This window comes from Carassius carassius, chromosome 12, assembly GCF_963082965.1.
Source record: "Carassius carassius chromosome 12, fCarCar2.1, whole genome shotgun sequence".
Classification (NCBI taxonomy): Eukaryota; Metazoa; Chordata; class Actinopteri; order Cypriniformes; family Cyprinidae; genus Carassius; species Carassius carassius.
Genome location: NC_081766.1, coordinates 12,799,867 through 12,822,951, shown reverse-complemented (window position 1 = coordinate 12,822,951; position 23,085 = coordinate 12,799,867). Strand labels below are relative to the sequence as shown.

Genomic DNA, 23,085 nt, shown 5'->3' with positions numbered 1-23,085 from the left:
AGTCTGTAAGAATTTTTTTTTAATAAAATGATAGATTTCTAAAAGATTTGTAAAGACATTTATAAAAATGGATGTGATTTTTTAAAAGATAAGATTAAGTGTGATATTAATAAAAAAGTCAACCACCTTAATGTTATTATTATTATTATTTTTATTTTAGCTAAGTTCTTTGGTTAATTTGCTGGCATTTACAAATCATATAAAATGTTTAGTTGACGAGTGATATCTCGAGGTCAGTTATTGTGGATAAAGTCAACCAATTATAGAATCTTCATACAAGGATGTTTTAAACTATGGCCTGAAGTATGTTGACACCCAAACAGCACATCAGGTTGTTGAGCGTCCTTAAAGATGTGGGAACATGCCCCCAATCAGTCATGTGTCAGTGAGATCAGACAGTGATGTAGGATGATGGAGCCTGGTGGTCAATGGGGTTCAGGTCTGGGGTTTTGTGTAGGCTTGTCAAGTTCTTCCTCAGTAAATCATTAATTTATGGGCATTGCTTTGTGTACAAAGGGGCATTGTCATGCTGTAGGAGAATAAAGCCCTTTCCAAATTGTTGTCTTAAATTTGGAAGCACACTATTCTAAAGAATGTCATTGTAAGTAGTATTTGTAAGAGTATTTCTGAGATTCTTCCACCCTGGAATCAAAGGGCCTTGCCAAATAGTTTGCTCATTAATTAGAAATGGCATGTTCACATACTTTTTGCCACTCACTAAACTCAAGGTAAAAATAAAACTAAATTCAGTTTTAACAATAACTGCTGTTTTTTTCTTCTTCTTTTTCTAAAGTGGGTCAAGTCTCTATCGTGAAAAGGATTGAAGGCTATAGGCTGATCATTATTTAACTGGAACAGGGAGAATCATTTCAGTCCATGTTCGGGTCAGTGAGCTGTTCCCATGATGAGGGATGTTAATCAGTCCTTATTGGAACAGTCATTGTGCTCCACTTTCACATTACATAAATTGATTTGGCTCACTGCATCCACTCAAACAATCCATACACTCTTATTTTGGTGCAAAAAGTGCTTTTTTCCATCAACATCTGCGATAATTTACTTCTCTAAGCAATAAACAGTGGAAACACTTTTGTAGTTAATGACTAAAAATCGAAACAGCTTTTCATAGTCTACATTTCCTCCTGGTGACCTCTTTACCTCTTATACAACTCACTGCCAACATTTCAAATGAAACATTCCACCTTGAAATAATGTAATGAAAATAAGGCCACTGTATGGAAGGGGATGTCTTTCTCTATGTCAGTGCCATTTATTATCAATATTATTCATAATTTTAGCTCATAGCCACAGGGTAAAATTTGCCAACACTCTATACAAATATATCTGTTTATTTCTTCTTATAAAATAAAGACTAAAGCACAATCATCCAGAAATAGCGACAGGTCCAGTATGATTTTAACAAGATCAAAATATTTACAGTGTTTTCTTTTTTTCTTTTCTTTTTTTGCTGTAACCGTAGGCCAAGTGATAATTTTTGTCCATTACGAAAGGCCAAGCCACAATCTACTTACTGATCAATAATAACTTGGTGGTGCATTGATTAGTATATAAAAAGCTAATGTAGGGAGCAACCATTTACAGACTCGACACAGAGACGAGAACAACACAGGTATTTAACAAGAGAATTTAACCGCTTTTTTCACTTTCCTAAACAAAATTACTATCAGTTGTGTTTACAATTAATTTACCTGAGACATCAAACCATACATCATGAGCCATCACTCCTCATGGAGAGGGCATCACTGTGGCCCTGGAGACATCAACTGCACTACAGGCTTTAAGGAGCCAATGGGCAGCAGGAGCTACAAGTTGCTCCATGTGCCTTTCCATGGGCCGACCCACAGCCACCACCATGAGCCTCCGCACCCGTTCCCCACTGTGGATGTTCCTGATCATGCTCACTACATTATCGGTTCTGTCATCTTAATAGTCGGTATCACTGGAGTGATTGGAAACGCACTGGTGATCTACGTGTTTTGCCGGAGCCGTACTCTTCGCACCGCAGGGAACATGTTTGTGGTGAACCTGGCTGTTGCTGATTTCTTCATGTCCCTCACCCAGTCGCCTGTTTTCTTTGCAGCCAGTCTGCACAGGCGTTGGGTGTTTGGTGAGAGCTCTTGTGAGCTCTATGCTTTTTGTGGGGCTCTCTTTGGGATCTGTTCCATGATGACTTTGACTGCCATCGCTGGGGATCGCTACCTCGCCATAACTCAGCCTCTCGCCCTCGTAAGCAGAGTTAGCAGACGCAAAGCAGGCGCGGTGTTGGCCATCGTGTGGCTCTACTCCCTTGGCTGGAGCCTTCCACCATTCTTTGGCTGGAGTGCTTATGTTCCAGAGGGTCTTCAGACTTCCTGTTCTTGGGACTATATGAGCTTCACTCCATCAGTGCGTGCATACACCATCCTCCTCTTTATTTTTGTCTTCTTCATCCCACTAGGGATTATTGCCAGCTGCTATTTTGGAATTTTCCAAACTATCCGAGCTGCGGGAAAGGAAATACGAGAATTGGACTGTGGGGAAACACACAAGGTGTATGAACGCATGCAGAATGAATGGAAGATGGCAAAAGTTGCCCTACTGGTCATTTTGCTTTTTGTAATATCGTGGTCGCCCTACTCTGTGGTGGCCCTCACCGCCACGGCTGGCTATTCCCATCTCCTGACTCCCTACATGAATTCAGTACCTGCTGTGATCGCCAAGGCCTCAGCCATCCATAATCCCATCATCTACGCAATTACGCATCCAAAGTATCGGACGGCTATTGCTCGTTACATTCCAGTACTCCGCCTCATCTTGCGTGTCAAAGAGAAAGATCTTCGTTCCTCTTTTAGTTCTAGCAGTGTCAGTTCCCGTCGTCCAACCCTCACCAGCCAGTGCTCTCTGGGGGTTAGCATTGGCAATGCTGCGCGAGCTAACGGCCGCTGGGGGAAGACACGCTTGTCTTCTGCTTCAGATAGTGATTCTTGTTGGACTGAGAGTGAGGCTGATGGTTCCAGTGTCAATTCCCTGACCTTTGGCCGTCGTGTGTCCACGGAGATCTCTACAGATACTGTCATTCTCTCACCAGGGTCAAGTACGAACAGCTCCAGTGGGCAGAAGCTGGAAAAGACACATAAAGTTGTAAGCGTTCCAGTGCCATCTATTACATTTGAAACAGATTCAGCTGACGGCGAGTTTCTGTCTGATGGGAAAGCTTTGCTCCTTAGGGGAGAAATAAGGGAATGATGAAATGTTTCAGAATAACTTTGGTTGTAGTAAGCTGAGTAGTAGTTGCTTTGACCTATTCTTTTTTATTAGAAATACTTATTTATATGTCCTTCTTTACCCTGCAAGCTTCTGTATTGTTAGTTCTGTGAACTTTTTTTCTTAACTTTTCAGAATTTAGCAAATGCATTTATTAATTTAAATGATTTCCTTCAGAAAATGTTAGCATTTGTTATTTTTTTCTTTCAATTAAAACCGAAATAATAACCATCTAGTTGTTTTTTTTTCTGGTTTAATCTGAGTATATATTCTGGCGTGGCATATACAAATATCTTAAGTAGTCCTGTTTATTTCTAACATTCATTGTATTTCTAATTGTTGTCTAAGTGTCGCAATAAAACAAATCCAGAAAAATTTAGTGTTTTTTTGTTTTATACCTGAGGTCCAAATTGTCATACAGACATTAAAGGTTACTTACCAATTTTTTTTAACTTCATTTAAAGTGAATATGAGTTCACATTTAGTTTTGCCAAAAAAAAAAGAAAAAAAAGGAAAAAGAAGTACTTCTGTACTTCTGAAAATACTGTGCCCGTAAAGAGACATGGTTGGTTCACTTAGTTTTTTCATTAACATTTTTATTAACATTAAACATTTAATTTAAGAGTTTTATATATTATTATTATTATTATATTAACTTATTAGGGCTATATTTTTATATTTATTGTTATATATGCTTATTTGCTTGCCTAATATATATTTTGTAAATAAACGCCTGACAATTATGCCAAGAAAGTTTTGACTTTATGATTGTATTGATGCCCATGTGTGATGATAAAGGAGTGTGTTGTGTTTTCATACAAATTAAACTACATGAATGATTCATTTCTCAATGAAATACTATAGTATTTATAATTATGGTCCATTAATTAGCTGAAATAAAATGAAATATATATTACATTTAAACTGCATTCCAGCAAAAATTCCAGTTAGCATATTTAAAGCTTTATTGGCATGTCGAGCATTTACAGTAGGTTATTATTTACAAAGGTATTCAGAACGTTAAGTAAAGAGATCGAAATGAAGGGGAAAAATTAATATAAACGAATGGTTAATATAATAATTTAATAATATAGTAATTTCTATAATAAATAACAAAATAATTTCTAAATTCAAAACGAAATATTAATGAATCCATCATAATCCTGGGTTTCTAAGGTCACGCAGGTTTATTTACATTTAATTCATGGCCACGAGAAAAATGTTGTCATTCCCTAAACATAAGAAGTCGTGGTCATGATAAATGGCTGTGTTACCTTGACAAAATGATATTGTGTCCACGACATAATATAACGTTCCCACGAGTTAATTTGACGTTCCCTCAAATTAATATGTCATGACCACGACATATTATCACGTTCCCACAATTTATTATGTAATGGCCATGACAAAACTAAGTGAACCAACCATGTCACCTTACGAGCACCGTAGTAAAAGAGTAAATTGTGATCATCTTTGATTTATAAATGTTTGAAAAACATTTTAGTACTGGAAATACATAAATTTTGTCTCATATACACAACTTTGACCACAGTAATCTCTTTCTTTGTACATATCCGTACAGTGGCTCTAAAAATGTAATAATTAAAATACTTAAAATGTATGAATTTCATTGTAGAAGATTTTCAGAACTTGCACTTTACAGCATAACTGTTGTTGAATCCTTTAATTTTAGTTATTTGAATACAATTATTAATCCTTTTAACTTTTTAGTAAAAAGGTTTGTTTTTTTGTTTGTTTGAAAGTACCTTTATTTTGAAGTTGTCTGTTACTTGTGAATCGTAACCCGGATGTTGTATGAAACAATGGCACGCTAGAGTTTCCTGCTTCACTCGTGTATCGGCCCTGTGTCTGACTGTCCTCTCAGCATCACAAGAACAGTGTAACGGGACACTCGTTTCAAGTGAATTATTAATGGCAGACAGACAACTGGGGAAATAACCGTCAATATGGGGGATGATGGTATAGACTATAACATAGTTTTTCCAGAGGCACTGATCTCAGGTAAGTGCTGTTCTGAGGATGCCAGTAACTGGGTTGCCCTGTTGCCCAATTCCCTGCGCATATGCCCAGTGCATATGCCCAGTAGCTATATTTAGAGCAAATGAATGGAAGCCTGGTTTAAATCTTAGTTTAGAGATGTTAAATAGAATAGGCCACTCATTTCACACACTGTAAGTGCGTATCGTTGGATCCGGGTTGTTTGGACGCATTATTCTTGTCTTGACAGAGAAGCACTGGCGCGGATCGAAGGAGCCAGTCGTTATTCTGCTGGGCTGGGCGGCCAGCAGAGACAAACATCTCGCCAAATACAGCTCTATTTATAATCAACAGGTCTCACATTTTCCTATGCCTTGAAAACATACACATGTTGTTGTTTCTTCAGTTATGGTTACAATTGTTCATGTGGATTTTTAGAAAATCTTAAGCACATTTGTCTCACTCCCACTAATGTTACATTTTTCTATAAATATGCACCACAAAGTAATTCTGTAATTTTTGTGTATTTTTTTTGAAAGTCGAGAACATTTCCATTACAGTCTACAGTTTGCAGCCACTAGCTACAATAATATTTCATGTTTACCACATATTAACAAAGAAATAAATGTTCACAACTAAATTGGAAATTATGCACTATATATGTAATTATTTTTATATTATATTTGTATTTATGTTATTCAAACATCATATGTCTTATGTTTCATATTGAGCATTATATCTTTAATAACTTTTGAGAAAGTTTTTGGTAAATTGTTATTCAATATTTCACTCTTGGGTCATCATAGGTGTAGTATTAATTTCTGTAATACTTAGTAATACTATAACTATAAAAAGTTTTAATAATCATTCTAATTCTGTGAGAATATGTCCACATCACAGCTATAATGATAACGACACAAGGAACAATATCATTGAAATCATATTTAGACAATTTGTTTTTAAGTGTTTAAAGCATCAGAAGGCATAACTGGCTTATAATGAACAGAACCTTATCATCTGTTAGTGTGGATTTATATAGTTAATGTTATACTTCTCACTATGGTTTGCATTCTTTGTGTAAACAGGTCTTCAGACAATAAAATCTGCACATAAAAAAACAAACAAATTTTAAGGTGACATTAATCAAACAAAACAAAATTATTATTTTCCTAAAATTGGGACATTAAGGTGGACCATAGTTACACATATATAGTGTACTTCTGACAGCTTCTCTTTTCTTGGTAGGGATGTGTGACTATACGCTACACAGCTCCTTTGAAGACAGTTTTTATTTCAGAATCACTTGGCTACAAGGAACTAAGAAGCACTGCGCAAAAACTACTTGAACTTCTGTTTGACTACGAGGTGGAGAACAACCCAGTTTTCTTCCATGTTTTCAGCAATGGGGGCTTCATGCTTTACCGCTACATGGTTGAGTTATTGCACAGTCATAAGCAGTTCAATACTCTGTGTGTGGTGGGCACGGTTGTGGACAGTGCCCCTGGCAGTCAAAACGTTATAGGGGCCCTAAGAGCACTCAAAACTACCTTAGGGCCCAAAGTCAATGTGCTACTGCAGTACTTCCTCCTGGCACTGTTTGCTGTGGCCATTTTCCTTCTCAGAATTGTTTTGTATCCTGTGACCAAGTACTTTCACAAGAATCACTATGATGCCATGATGGAGCACCCGGCCCCTTGGCCTCAGATGTACCTTTATTCCAGAGCAGACAGGGTGATCAGGTACAGGGATGTGGAGAAGATGGTAAAAGTGTTGCTGGAGAAAGGGCTGACAGTTGAAAGTTTCGATTTCATCACCCCAGCCCATGTGAGTCTATACAGAGACTGTCCAGAGGACTATTCCAGCAGGTGCAGGAAGTTTCTGACCCACTGCATGAGTTCTTCAGAGGAGACCATGACAAAAAAGCGTCTCCAAGTTCAACACTGATTATACAATTCTTGATCAGCTTGTTAATATACACTCACACTGTAAATTTATATGTGCACCAACCATCCTATTTGGGAAATAAAAGGACTGCTGTTTAATAAATTAAAAAAATTATTACTAAGCTCAACATGAAATTTTAACAGGATTACATTTGTATCCTAATCTCTAATGTATTTGTTTTATGCTGTGAATTAAATTGTAATTTAGGGGGTTACTGGTTTATTACAATGATTGAGTTTTTTAGACATTGTGAATGAGTATGTTTGTGTATTTAGACATTGTAAATGGATAAATTAATGTATTTGAGTAATGCGCCTTTCTTAAATAAAAGCTTCTGTTGACTAAACTTGATAAAATTCAACTTTTGCAAAGGGAGGTCAGTACTGCCAGTAAGCTGGCCTGTTGCTTGAACTTCCAGAGTCTCAAGACAGGTCATAACATCTGTTACATGTCACCACATAAAACTGTAGATTTGTCCAATTTGAATCCGAAAGGTAACCACTAGTTCTCAAGACTGTCTCTAATTAAAGTGCATCTGACCCAAGAAAATAGAGTTGTTAAAATATTGTCAATTTCCACAACAAAACAACAAAACGTTTTGAAACTTCAAATCAATTGCAAAGTGATTCACTCTTTCGAAATGCTTGAAACTCCGCTAATAAGGGCATCTGCTGGTTAAAGTATTGTAAATGCAGTGAGAATGCAGCAAAAACTGAAATTTTTGTATTTATGAAGTCAGTATGAAGTGTGCACTGAGCACTGATTCGAAACAAAAGATTCGTAAAGGTTTCTAAGCTTCGCCTGTTTTTTATTTATTCTCCTCCTGATCTAACCTGAGAGTGAATGCTCTTGTGTAGATTAAAACGATGTACTTTTTATGACAGAATCGTTCTTTTGCGTCTGTTCTCTTTAATGAATAATGCATATTGAACCTATTCATTCATTGTTTCAAACGGTTTTGAATCAAGATGGTTTTCAAAAAAATCCTTATCCAATAATCACAACAGACGGGATGGATCTTGAAAAAGCATCATTCAACCCTAAAGCAGGGACTGCTCTGTCAGACTGGTCACTCAGTACAGCAACAAACAAACCCATTGAGTAACAATGCTTCTTTGTATTCATATTGCATTTTTTTCCAGTATTTACAACACAAAACCAGTTCCTTGTGCTCAGCTGCCACGGTAGCAATCATCATTTACAGAGTTCATCCTACCTATATGAGGGCATTATAGAATATCTTCAACAGCAGTGCAGTATCTTCACCTCATATTTGTCATAGAAAGATATTTCACTTCCAGCCAGGTAAAATTGGCATTTGTCTGTCTTGACAGTCAGCCAGCTTGTGATCAGGAGGACTTTAAATTGGTCAGACAGAGGTTCTCATGGCATGTCTCCGACTGTCACGTTTGACATTTCAGAGCGAGTCACTGGCATTTGTCTTTCTGAAAATAGCCGTCTGTGGCACTTCATATATCATTTCGAGCCACTGATGGGGAAGAGAGAAAGAGAGGAGTTTATTTATCTGTTTAGACAGATGAACATTGCTTATTGTTTCTGTCCGGCTGGTTAAGAAGCATGCATTGCTTATGTGTTTTCTTGAAAAAAGTGTTTCAGGACTAACTTTAAATTAAATTATGTGATAGTACTAGTGATAGTATTAGTTTTCTTTTTCAGATATATTTTAAACAACACAAACACATTAAATAATATACACACAATGTCTCCACAAGGTAAAACCTGACATTTTTGACATTGCATGGTCCCCATGAGGGGAATTAATATGAAAAATAGTAAATAACTTTGATCCGAAAGTGTAACAATGCAAACAAGTTTTCTGTAAGGGTATAAGTATAAAAACAATAGATGTCTATGGAAAGCCACCCAGAGTTCAAAGAAATCTAATGTGTGTGTGTTTTCAGATTCAGATACCCATAAGTTTATTGTGATTACCACCATAAACAAAATGATGGAGCACAATAAAAAATGAAAACAAATCCAAAATGTAAAATTTGTACTATTTCTCCTTTTGTTTCTTCATGCTTTTGTTTTGCTGTGAGTCACTGTTTGCTAAAGTCCAGTGATAACTGTTTTGTCTGTATGTGCTTTAGCACATTAGTTTCAGTAGAGAGCAGCATTTTTCCATGGTTCACCTACTGTATCGTGTAAAGCACGTCTCTCCATCCCTCTGCCTTTGAGTGTTCTCTGTGATAGCTTGTCTTTTTTCACCAATCTAGCTATAACACCACTGTTTACAAGGCTTAATGTATATACTTCCTACTATGTGAAGCATGTATGTGAGAAACAATTAAGTACAAGATTTAAACTCAGCTAATATTATTGATCACATCTGATATGCTGCTCAGATCAGGAGTAAAAGCATTTCATCCTGAGTTTAACAGGAGAAGATGACCTTTTGGCTTTCATAGAACTTTTATCATTGGATTTCTTTTAAGCAGCAGGCCTGTGTAATTGACAGCACACTGTGTAATGACAACGCCTGGAAAAAATCCTGAAATTGCCCTGAGAGTTAATGAAGTCGCACAGTGTGATGAGGGAAGATTGTGGTGGAAAGGGGTCAACAGGCCTCTTCAGCCCTCTCGTCCATGGAAAATGGCTGCTGTCATGCGCTGAACATTATGGGAATCTGAATGCCCACACAGCACTTGCCCAGAGATGAATGATTTAAAACATTACCCTTTGGCAGATGAGCCTCGTTTGCAATACAAGGGACAAGCAACAGTGAGAAAGAAAAGTAGGCTCCTTAAATAGTTTTGTAATGAAATGTATATATATTTTTTATAATTTACATGATCTATTTTCTTCAGTTATATTTCTACATAAGACACTGGCTATGTTCAGAATGTAATACTAGCTTTCAAATTACTGAATACTCAGTGTACACAGTATAATGCATACTATTTTTAAATAACAGAATCAAATGACATTATTTCATTATTTAATACATCATTGAATTTCACATCACGTTGTATGTACGCAACTCCAAAAATGGCAATTTTGTGATTTTATTCCAGTTTTATTGAAACATGTTATGTCTGAACAGATAATGAATAAATAAAGATTAATAATATTATTTCTGTTCAATCATTACACTAGCAATTGATGGTCAAGGTTAGTGCACTGCAGTGTGGGATAAAGTCAATAATATACTCAGTTGTATATTGCACATTTTGGGAAATGTAATAGTTCATCCATGTATTCAGTACAGAAAATGTGCAGTTCATGTAGTATACGTTGTATATACATACATTTTACATTTACATTTTAATAAGTACTATGATAGTAAGCTATTCTGAACATCCATGAACAACCTGCTTGAGTCAGTGCTGTAGGCCTGGGTGCAATGTCCAACCTTGAACAACAGATGGCAGTATCAGCCAATGCAGCAGTAATGCTAGAGTCTGAAAATGATGTCCATTAGCAAAACAGCCCAGCAGTAAAGCACAGAGAATGTGGTCTGTCTCCTCATTTTAAAACACCTCCGAATTATTATATTATTATATATAATTATTAAACTGATCCATTTACATTAAGTTATCATATGCAGAGATTTTTATGTTATTTTAGTAGTAGCACACTCTTTTTAGTAGCGGTAGCCTACATTTGCTGGTGAACAGCTGGTGATACTCTCGACCATATTAAACAAAATATTTTATTTTTATATTACTTTTTTGAATCTGGAGTTAAAAGATAACCTGAAACATTGGCATTTACAGTCAATGGCCATCAAACACAGAGGGGATGTCTGTGAATTTTCTAAATCTGTTTTGGGATTTGTGACTGTCACCCTCTTTTACTTTGAGTTTAATGTCAAATCATACATTTGTTTTTACATGCATTGCCCTTTGGATAACTGAGATAGACTGCTTGTGAAGATATACTGCCATATACAATCACCATGCACTCGGTTAGGTTCATGCTCCATTTCTGAAGAGCAATATCTGATATGATATTGTTGCCCTTATTCAAGGAGAAATCGGTAAATCTGTCATGACAGTCTAAGTTATTAGATAGCCCAGGAAGAAGTTTTAATGTTTCAGAGGATTTAAATGATCTTACTGTTAAATGATCTTATCTTACTGATGATCAGAACTGTATTATCTTACAGGTGAACTCAGAAATTAGGGGGCCTGGATCTAAATGCAGGCTAATCTTAATAAAGATAAATCAAAAAAAAAGAAAGAAAACTGGACAAAAACAGAAAACAAATAAAAAAACAGAACTACTGAAGAACACCAACTAAACACTAAAGACAACCAAGACCTAACCAACTTAATAGATCCAGCAGATTAACATTTATATCTTCAGACACTCAGCATTGGTTCTTGTTTTGTCCTGTTTCTTGTATTTTTTTGGTTTATCTTTATTAAATTAATTTATGCTGCACTTGAATCCATTCCTCCCTTGTTTCTGATTTTACCATCATCATAGACACTTCCCCCCAAAATTTAAATTCGGTCATCATTAACTCACTCTTTTGTTATGTTTTTCTTCGGTGGAACACAAAAGAAGATATTTTTGAAAAATGATATGTTGAAATATTTTGTCCATGAGGTCCAAAACCACACAGACTATACCCCAAAATATCTTCTTTGACATGAGGGTGAATACAACCCGAATTCCGGAAAAGTTGGGACGTTTTTTAAATTTTAATGAAATGAAAACTAAAAGACTTTCAAATCACATGAGCCAATATTTTATTCACAATAGAACATAGATAACATAGCAAATGTTTAAACTGAGAAAGTTTACAATTTTATGCACAAAATGAGCTCATTTCAATTTTGATTTCTGCTACAGGTCTCAAAATAGTTGGGACGGGGCATGTTTACCATGGTGTAGCATCTTCTTTTCTTTTCAAAACAGTTTGAAGACGTCTGGGCATTGAGGCTATGAGTTGCTGGAGTTTTGCTGTTGGAATTTGGTCCCATTCTTGCCTTATATAGATTTCCAGCTGCTGAAGAGTTCGTGGTCGTCTTTGACGTATTTTTCGTTTAATGATGCGCCAAATGTTCTCTATAGGTGAAAGATCTGGACTGCAGGCAGGCCAGGTTAGCACCCGGACTCTTCTACGACGAAGCCATGCTGTTGTTATAGCTGCAGTATGTGGTTTTGCATTGTCCTGCTGAAATAAACAAGGCCTTCCCTGAAATAGACGTTGTTTGGAGGGAAGCATATGTTGCTCTAAAACCTTTATATACCTTTCAGCATTCACAGAGCCTTCCAAAACATGCAAGCTGCCCATACCGTATGCACTTATGCACCCCCATACCATCAGAGATGCTGGCTTTTGAACTGAACGCTGATAACATGCTGGAAGGTCTCCCTCCTCTTTAGCCCGGAGGACACGGCGTCCGTGATTTCCAACAAGAATGTCAAATTTGGACTCGTCTGACCATAAAACACTATTCCACTTTGAAATAGTCCATTTTAAATGAGCCTTGGCCCACAGGACACGACGGCGCTTCTGGACCATGTTCACATATGGCTTCCTTTTTGCATGATAGAGCTTTAGTTGGCATCTGCTGATGGCACGGCGGATTGTGTTTACCGACAGTGGTTTCTGAAAGTATTCCTGGGCCCATTTAGTAATGTCATTGACACAATCATGCCGATGAGTGATGCAGTGTCGTCTGAGAGCCCGAAGACCACGGGCATCCAATAAAGGTCTCCGGCCTTGTCCCTTACGCACAGAGATTTCTCCAGTTTCTCTGAAACTTTTAATGATGTTATGCACTGTAGATGATGAGATTTGCAAAGCCTTTGCAATTTGACGTTGAGGAACATTGTTTTTAAAGTTTTCCACAATTTTTTTACGCAGTCTTTCACAGATTGGAGAGCCTCTGCCCATCTTTACTTCTGAGAGACTCTGCTTCTCTAAGACAAAGCTTTTATAGCTAATCATGTTACAGACCTGATATCAATTAACTTAATTAATCACTAGATGTTCTCCCAGCTGAATCTTTTCAAAACTGCTTGCTTTTTTTAGCCATTTGTTGCCCCCGTGCCAACTTTTTTGAGACCTGTAGCAGGCATTAAATTTTAAATGAGCTAATTAAGTGGATAAAAGTGTAAAATTTCTCAGTTTAAACATTTGCTACGTTATCTATGTTCTATTGTGAATAAAATATTGGCTCATGTGATTTGAAATTCCTTTAGTTTTCATTTTATTAAAATTTAAAAAACGTCCCAACTTTTCCGGAATTCGGGTTGTAAATGATGACAGAATTAACATTTGTGGTTGAATAAATCTTCCATCTCATGAAACCCTTGCTGAGATGGTTTCGAATTGAAGATACTTCCGGTCCAGTCAATACTAAAGCCTTGTTGCTCATGCCTGGGTTATGACCTATCCTTCCTGAAGTTGGATGTGTCAACAGTGTTGTATTCTATGCGGTGTCTCGGGTTTAGAGGTTAACCATAAGCCGATGTCTCTGTCTGCTCTTTCCTCTTCCATCCGCTGTATTTGTGTCATCTTTTGTTTTGCAGCTTTGGATGTCTGGTGTCAGGAAACGGACACATCACATCAGCCCATGTTTGTCCTTTCGTCTCCTTTACTCCCCCACTTTTTTGGCACAGTGACCCACGGCGCTTACAGTAATCCTGCATGGCCAATTCCGGCCCACTGGCCTTTTCCTCCACATCTGTTTCAGACGAGACATGTTGTGTTAGAGCTTCAAGTCCCTTCCACTAATGAGCAAAGCGTCCCACCGAAAGGAACATTGAACGTCGGCCCCCCCTCCCACTCGGGATGAAAGCGCGAGAGAGACATGACCAAAGTCGTCTGCGCTTTGACAAAAATAAAAAGCTTCCCTGGTGTGTAACTTGAGGAATTGAACACTCAGAGAAGAGAGAAGGGCTTCCAGTCGGACTTTTTCACACAAGTTTCCACTTATGAGAATGAAGAGAAATGAAGAAGAAAGGGAGAAGGAAGAGAAAGGGGCCCTCAGCGTGCGAACAGCACCTCTCGGAGACATCGTTCAAAGTGACTGTGCTTCACAAAGCCCCTTCAAGAGAACATCTCCGGCTCTTCACAGCCATCGCATCTGACAAGCAGTGGGCTCCTGTTAAAAGCACTGTCGAATTAGATGTACAAAAAAACAAACCTATTCTACAATAGAGGAAGACTTGGTTCAAGAGTGCATGTGTTTCAACGGCTCGTTTTGAAAGATTGAAAGTGTAAAAGTGTGACGACACTGGTCCCCAAGCAAGCGTGGGGTGTGTTTAATTTGACTGATATAGGGCACTGCAGACGGAAGTATGTCTAATGAAGGGGAGATATGTACTCTTGTGTGACAGCCCTCCAGAAGCAAGGGCTCACAAAAGCTCTAAAGAGGCACAGAAACAAAGCAGCTGGCTTTTGATTCTGCCTTACAGCTGACACTTCAGCTTCTCTTGTTCTCTAAGGCAAAAGTCTCTTTGTTATACATTCTGTGTTATTGGATTTTCAAGTATATAATACTCTGATAAAAGAGCAAAGAAACACACTGGCCCAAAAAAACCCCCCCATTTGGACACTTTTGCCACATTTAAAAAAACATATGAATGACCTATGCATTAGAGAACATAATTATGTCAAACTTTTATTTTTTTATATTTTTTTATATAGAGCATTAAAATATAAACAAACCTTTGTAACCCATTTATATACTGTATACTTTGAATTAATTTAGTTAAATATTATATTTCTTTGTGTTATGTATTTATATTTATGTAGTTTTAGATTTTATTATTAACTTTATGTTGTCTATAAGTAATGTATTCTCAAATCAATTCAGTTCAAATAAGCTTTATTGGCATGTGCAGTAGCAATTTTATGAGAGTACACACAAAATACTTTTTACTCAAAATAATCAAGCAATGCAATCACAGCCTACTGATTTGGTCTCAAGACTGAAATATCTAGAAATAAAAAACAAAAAGGTCTGCACTGCATAAAAATTTACTTTTTGAAATGTTTATTTGGAAAAACAGTCATTTTGGTTAGCTGCCTTTAGTGTCTTCAATTAAATTACTAAAATATAAAACTACACACAGATAAATACATATACATATATAAATATGTTTACATATATTTTTATAGATTTATATATACATGTGTCTCTCTGTGTGTGTGTGTGTGTGTGTGTGTGTATATATATATATATATATATATATATACTTTTTTTAATTAAAAGAAGTGTTGTTGTTCTTAGATTTGCTTCAGACTTGGCTCTGCTCTCTCATCATCATCAATCATCTTCAGCATTGCTGAAGATAATGTCTGAGTGCATTCTGATATTATCCCAAATCTGGACTGAGCAGTGGTCTCTGTCTGCCCTCTGTGGTGTCAGGTAGCTAATCCAAGAGAAAACCTTGACATTTTGTTCAAAGACTTAACTCAACCATGGGTTACTCTGTTTTATTTTTCGCCATGTTTTTAATCTTTTAATTAGTATATTTCCAACAGCAGTGTGCACTGCATAGCCAGTGGGTTATGTTCTGAGGAATACCGGTGTATAGGTTCTGAAAATAAAAATGAATATATATAAGAATAATATATATAAGAATAAAAAATTGCATACATTTATTTATTTGAGAAATAATTATTAAAAAAAAAACAGTTGCCAATTTGTGCAAATGTGTGTTTTATTAAATGGGTTATATTTCTGCAAAAAACACCTCATGTAAAATAACAGAGGCTCCTGGGGAGCAACAACCTTGACATCATTATAATAATCTTCTTTGTGTGCTTAAGAGGGTGGGACTGTGTTTAGCTTTGGTCCCATTAGTAAAAATCTCATGATTTATGCAGCTGCCGGTAGACTAATATCTTTAAAATTTTGCCTGGGACAACGATTTATCTTAAAGAATAATGAGAGGAGGTTTCGCTCTATGCAAAACGCATTAAGGCTAAATGAGGAGTCTATTACTCAAATCTGGCTGATAATCTGTTAGACCTCGCCAGATTTAGATGTGTCACCACGATGACGGGCCCTACCACTCCAGAACATCACAGCAGCCTGATGTTTAAAAACAACCCTCTACAGCTGCCACTACCCTTGGACACACATCACTTATCTGCATATCTGTTATCATATCAGAATTAATCTGCTCTTCCCCTCCCACACAGCCTATGAGGGGTTCAACTTGTGTAAGAAATACTCAGGAGACTCATGACAATGGCCAGGTTTGTGTGGCAAAAGCCTGTTTATCATTGGGTTAATTAACACGCAGGGGTTTATTCCACCACCACACGTGACTAGATGTGGTGCAGCAAAGATGATCATGTCTCCCTGCTGCTCTTTTGTCTCAGTCATATAAATGTAATTAACAGTGACAAACCCTTGCTGTGTTTACTGATAATTTTATATATATGTTATGTATAATGGGGTCAGCAGTCTAAGACCACTAGTGGAAATATTTATACTTTGCATCTGTTGAATTGAATTGATTTTTGTTAATTTTATTTAGGCTATTTATTGACTACAGATTATCAGCAACATGAATTAAGCACTTTTTTTTCATTTAAAAATATACATGAATTTCAGAATGTCTTGGTGTTTGTTTATTTATATTTTGTTTAGAATGAATTAAATAACAATAAAAAAAACTATAAAAGTTCTGTATATCTACTAGTGGTCTCAATAGGCTAGTCTCTGAATTTTGGACTTCACTATGCATAATGTTAATTTGATGTGCTTTTCTGGAAGATAACAGTGTAAATATTTGGTACAATTATAAAAAAAAAAAACTACAAAAAAACCTCTAGCGATAACAAACCTCAATATTCGGGACAGAATATTAAGCCAGACGTGGTATCAATCAGGTTAGTTGCTATAAACATATTTAAGTGACTTTTGTTTAAAATTTTACTTCAAACTGTTGTTCCGCAAAGAGTGTAGCTGCTAGTAAAAGAAGACATTTACACTTATGCCCGCTGCTGTAAGCGCCCCTTGCTGGATGCAACGTGAAACATTTCGGAATGTGGCAACTCAACAAAACTAAATTATGTTGCTAGTGCCTTTTTACGAATCTGCCGTGACTTAATAGCGGTTAAAACAAATACCAAACTACTAAAAAACTAAATACAGCTTACGTTTTCATTTTCTTCATAGTTTGTGTTGGCGAAGGAACTTACGGGAGAAATGTTCTAAACGTAATTATTGAGTTGGAGAGTTTGGAGGAGAGTATGAAGTAATGATCGAAATCCTGGCATGAAATCCAAACTAATTAAATGCAACAAATCACCTCTTTATTATGATAATGAAGAAAATAGATCAGTTTGCCTCTTGTCCTGAGAGAAAGCAGTCTGTCCTGTGATATCAATATCGGCTGCTGTCATACTTTCTTCTTGTTTAAATGGAAAGTTTGACATTTCTTAGAAAAAAATACTGGTAAGTGGGACAAAAGTGACTTACAGGGTGGAATTAGAATATTTGGGAGTTGAAACCCATTGTTTGCTTTAGTAGTTAAAGTTCTGGTAGTACAGGACACGTATAAATTATTAGTATAAATTATTCTTATAAAACATTTATGCTCTTTTGTAGTCTAACAAACGTAGTAAATGAGTAAGAGTAAGCGGAAGTGGTAGTTGAAAGTGTAAATATAGCATTGAGCTGTGTATTAATTTTTTTCCCACTCAAAATAGATATTTAAAGGTGCAATTAGTAATTTCTGTACTCATTAAAATGAATGACATATGAATAGTAATTTTGGAAACACCAATAGACTACTCAGCAGCTTCAACCTGCACGGCAATAATAAAAAGTGCTAAGTGACTCTTTAAATGTTATTTGGTAGGCTAACTTTAGTATGAAACCTGCAGAACTGGCACTGAAAGTGATTTCATGGGGTGTTTTTGCCGTCATGTTGCTTGACAGGGGACAGAGGTAAAACTGCAGCCATTCAGACCTGGGAAAATGGGTGACCTGTACACGGCAGATCATGTTTTGAATGGCCGTTTGGTACTAATTAATGGACTGCGGCTCATTTCTGGCCTGAAGTTAAACATAAATGGCGTGAATTAAACATGGGCATTCCTCATCTTGGCATTACTTAAACTCTAGGAGACAAAACCCAATGGAATGGCTGTGACCGCGGTTGCCATTGGGTGCTAAATGCATGCCGATGTGCACTTCACTTCACCCCACCCCACCCCCCGTGCATAAATTGCCACCTTCAGCGTCTGCCAATGGCATTAGCACCCAACAAGTTCACCTCGGCTGACAATAGTTAATTTGCACTAATGATGCTTTATTCCTCCCATTACATTAAATCATTTCCCTCCACTGCTCAACCTTTCCGTGTGCCAGTGTGATTCCTTCCCTTGCACAATGTCATTTAAATAATAGAAACATGATCTACAAAATATTACCGCCACATTATCTGATCTGAACAGTATTTACCTGACCCCTGGCTGGAAAGAAGCTTCTGGCACATTAAAGCGCTCATTTCACATCCTCAAGCCATCTAGGGATGCTTTTTGGCTTCTGAAGAGGAACATTTTTCAAAACTTTTGCCAAAGTGTTTTTTCTGTTAGGAAAAGTAAAAGTTTTATTGCACTCGAATTTCAAACTGTCAGAAAATAAACTAAATCCTAGTCTCGGTAATAGAATGAGACTGGTCAGCCCTGCAGCACTGGGTCTCTTTCATTTAAATGACACTAGTCTGAAAGGATAGTCATAAGTACTGCGAAGGGATGACATTTTCAGCACTGTTACATCACTTTTAATCGAATAGAGGTGTGTAATTGGTACCGTATAAGCATGAATAAATTTTTAAGAATATTACACTAGGAAAGAGTGTACTCTAATATTGCTTTAAGATAAAGTACACCAATGGAGCAGCATTATCATTTTAATGCTAATTTGTACCACTTGTCTCACTGGGAATTATCTCCTTGTACTACTTTTATCCTGTATTAAATTAAATTAACTAAAAAGAGTTAGGCGATGAAAACTACCAGAAGGATTTACAGAGGTTTCTTACCACACTTATTCGGATCTAGTACTTCCTTTTTCTTGGTTTGTTTTGCTCTACTTTAGTTTACTGTTTTAGCTGATTGCTTAAATAAAATAGAGCCTGTTAAAATAAATCAAACAGGTAAAAAGTCTCTCCATAAAACTGTGTCTGAGATGCTGTCGTTCCTGTAGTTCTGATGCAATTTATTCCTTTTAAAACGTTTTACTGTATATAGATCTGTTGGAACTTTTGATGTTTACTGGAATTAAAACTAGAATTAAGCAATTGTTGACATTGAATGGTGTAGTGTTTTGTTGCTTTCTAAAACATGTATTTATATATTCTGCTTTACTCGACTGTAGAGCCTGTGTAAATGAAAACCATTTCTTTGCGAACCTTTGCGAATCATAACCTGAGTAAGCAGGACTTAGCCCTGGTCAACAGTAAGGCTTCAATCTCATTAGCGGTTGATTAATGAAAGAGACTGACATTATATTAAACGTAGCAGCACATTCGCAAAGAGGCAATTTTACAATTGGTCTAGAGTTATGGGTACATATGTGAAGGGATCAGTTTGAATAAGGCAATGCTCATTTGTTATGTTTAATTGTTCCTGAGGAAGCTTTTAGTCTGGGTGAAATATGATTCTATTAGAAAACGATGCTTTCCCATTTAGAGCAAACAGACATGAATTATCTCATTTGGACCCTTTTCAGGACTGTGCTGTGTTATAGCATGAGGGTTTAAGAGCCTTACCATTTCATGCTTCCATTTGAGGACAGTGTGTGTGGAAGAAATGGACAGTGTGTGTGGAGGCAAAAGAGATTGTTCCCCTGCAGTGGAAATGAAAGGGAGATCTGTATTTACAGTATTTAACTGTAAATTTAAGTTAAATCCGTAAAACCCAAAATGTTACTAACATATTTTTACTGTAAAATTCCAGCAACCACAGCTGCGTTTTTTTGAACCGCAAATTTTACAGAATTTTTTTTTTTTTTTTTACAGTGTAAGTTATGTGGAAAATAACGTGTTTTTTTTAACCTTAAACCACTTAAACACATTTCATTACACCAAATACCTATATATATATATATATATATATATATATATTAGCAATGTCATATGACCCCTTTAACATTACATTGATATTACTGTAGATGAAAAAGAAGGAAGAAGGATATATATATATATGCATATATATACTGTATATATTAGAGCCCTATTGGTCGACTAACCGTTAGTCAATGAGAAGAGGCTTTAGTCTATCAAAATTGTATTTTTCGATTAGTCAAAGAGTTAAAAAAATCCACAGGGTTTATATATATATATATATATATATATATATATATATATATATAGACCTTATTCTTCGTAAATTATTTTCATTTAATTATTTTTATAAGATATTTATTGGTCAAAAGGTGTGAGAACAATGTCTATAGACCCTTCAGTACATGCAGGGCTCTTCTTCAATCATCTTCAATGTTATGGCATTTTCTGTTCCTCTGTATTCTCAGAGAGAAGCAATTCTTGTATTAAAACTGAATTTTAGATTTTTGACATAATTGGCTCTTCATAAACCACTGTCAATCTGAAAAACATATTTTGGAGATGTAAATTTAATTGTAAATATATCATTTTTCCTGAGTTGTCAGTGCCCAGTGCTGAATGACATATTGAGTCTAATATTTTATTTTTACATTCATATTTACATATCAGACAGTTGTCCATGTATGAATTTGATATAAGTTCAAGGTCTATGCTTTGCTTCATGTCAACAGTAATAAATATCATGACATAATATGATCGTGCTTGATATTTACCTTGATATTTTCTGTGGTTGCATTTTGTGCCCTCTCTCACAATGGATGGATTTATGCCTCAAATGTACTTCAAATATATACATGATTATGTTCAGAGATACCATTAAATTTGCTCGACCGGTCATTCACACTTACCTGTGAGTCAGAGTAGCCCTTGTGTAAAATCCTTGTCACTTCATTCCATGTACCAATATATCAAATGATTTACCCTGGAATGGGACAGTGTTACAGTAACGATTAACCATTAACATTATCTCTTGTAAGACTCTTGACACCCAAGGAGTTAAGTAGCTTTTTGCATGGGTGACATGTGAGTGAAACATAATAAAGGTAATTTACTGCAAGGCAAATTCCATAGCTAAAGGGTTCCCATGTTAAATAGCTCAGTGACCTTTAGCGGCTGATTACATAAAGGAGGCACAATCAGATTAGAGCAGGGAGGGAAAGGTCAAGCGCATTCGCGAGGGTGGACATTTCGGTCTACCTGGAGAGGCATCATCTCAGAGCGCCGTCCGGAAAAGCAGCCATCGGCTGGGGGCGAGAAGGTAGTTAGCCTTTGTGCCCCAAGAGCCGTTTACGTAAAGGCCAGCATCTGACATGCTCATGTGTCCCCTTGCTTTCATGTCCCGATGGAGGGCACTGTACGTGAGAGTGTCTTCAACCTGAATGATCTGCAGAAGACCTGAGCTTCAGGATGTTGAATTTTGTTGAAGTGAAGTCATGTGAAAATCTGAATGTCAAGCGTCTGAATTCAGTAGAGTGATTTGAGGTGTGTTTTTTTTTTTTTGGCTGTCATTCTCTCTGAGGTGATGCTGTCAGCTCATGCCTTTAATAGCTGATATTGTTAGCCTGTTCAGATACTGAATCATGTTAGCACAAAAATCTAAAAATTAATCAGTACAAATACAGTTAGACTTATGCTAAGCTTATGCTAAGCACCCTCAAACGAAATCAATAGCACCCTCAGTTAAAGCTGTAATAATGGCATTTCATTGCAGATTTGGCAAACTATCCAGTATATATAAGGTTTGCATTTGGGAGATCGGTTTCTATTTATTTGCATTGTTGAGCTATGTACCTAATTAATAGGGCTGGGTAAAAAAATATTGATATCTCGATATTAATCGATTCTCATTTTTTACAGAAAAATATAGATTCTTAAAGGGCTCATATGATGCTATTTTTAAAGATCATTTTTTTGTGTATTTGGTGTAACAGATTATGTTGACATGCTTTAATGTTCAAAAAACATTAGTTTTCAAATACTGTACATTATTGTAGGTCCTCTATAACCCACCTCTCTCAAACGCGCCATTTTCTACAAAGCCCCTCCTTCCGACAAGCACAGTCTGCTCTGATTGGCCAGCTGACCCACTGCATTGTGATTGGCCGAACTCCACAAGCAAGCTTCAAAAATATAATGCCCCTTTCCATAAACGTGAGGTTCAGCTTTCAACATAAATGTAAAGACAGTAAATATAGTCCTTAGTTTTACCATCAGTTCAAGCCCGAAAGGGGAACAAAGTCACGTGACAGACACAGTGATAATGCACGTATGTATTTGCAGTACTATTTAGAAAGCGGACTCCACTGTGATGTGACCATGTCTCTCTCTCACGCACAAACACCTATACCTACAGCAAATATGAGTGAACTACATGCATGAAAAAAAATCAATATCAATATCCAAGCAGCAAAATATATATATTTTTTGATTGTTGATCCTGTATGAACCATGCCATTACTGTATTAATATTCTACTGTATATTGCCATTAGATCATGGTCAGGCATTATTATTTTCAAAAAAGATATAATAGTATAAGTTTGTGTTGTCCCATTCCCATCACCTTGCAAAAGACGTACTTTGTTTATTTAATCTTACATGCATCCAATATATAGACAAGACCAATATGTGAAATGTGCAGTTCGCAGTTCACCTTACATAACAAGGTCTTTCAAGGTACAAGCCACCAATTTGTATAATAACAACATACTGTAGGTTTCGGTCATTTAAAGCACCAGGCCATTTGATTTTCCAGAACACTTGTATATGTGCACATATTACATGCAGTGTAAAACAAACAGCAAATA

At 36.5% G+C, this 23,085-nt stretch overlaps 2 protein-coding genes across 2 annotated transcripts; both read left to right on the top strand.

Annotated features, from left to right (window-relative positions):
- Positions 1-1,392: 1,392 nt before the first annotated feature.
- On the top strand, positions 1,393-3,641 carry LOC132154819 (melanopsin-like). The gene has a single exon (XM_059563505.1). The coding sequence runs from the start codon at positions 1,732-1,734 to the stop codon at positions 3,244-3,246; it is 1,515 nt and encodes a 504-aa protein (XP_059419488.1). The 5' UTR covers positions 1,393-1,731; the 3' UTR covers positions 3,247-3,641.
- A 1,427-nt stretch (positions 3,642-5,068) lies between these two features.
- LOC132154191 (transmembrane protein 53) lies at positions 5,069-7,567 on the top strand. Its single transcript, XM_059562782.1, has 3 exons — positions 5,069-5,286; positions 5,513-5,616; positions 6,508-7,567. The coding sequence occupies exons 1-3, from the start codon at positions 5,232-5,234 to the stop codon at positions 7,204-7,206; spliced, it is 858 nt and encodes a 285-aa protein (XP_059418765.1). The 5' UTR covers positions 5,069-5,231; the 3' UTR covers positions 7,207-7,567.
- Positions 7,568-23,085: the final 15,518 nt, after the last annotated feature.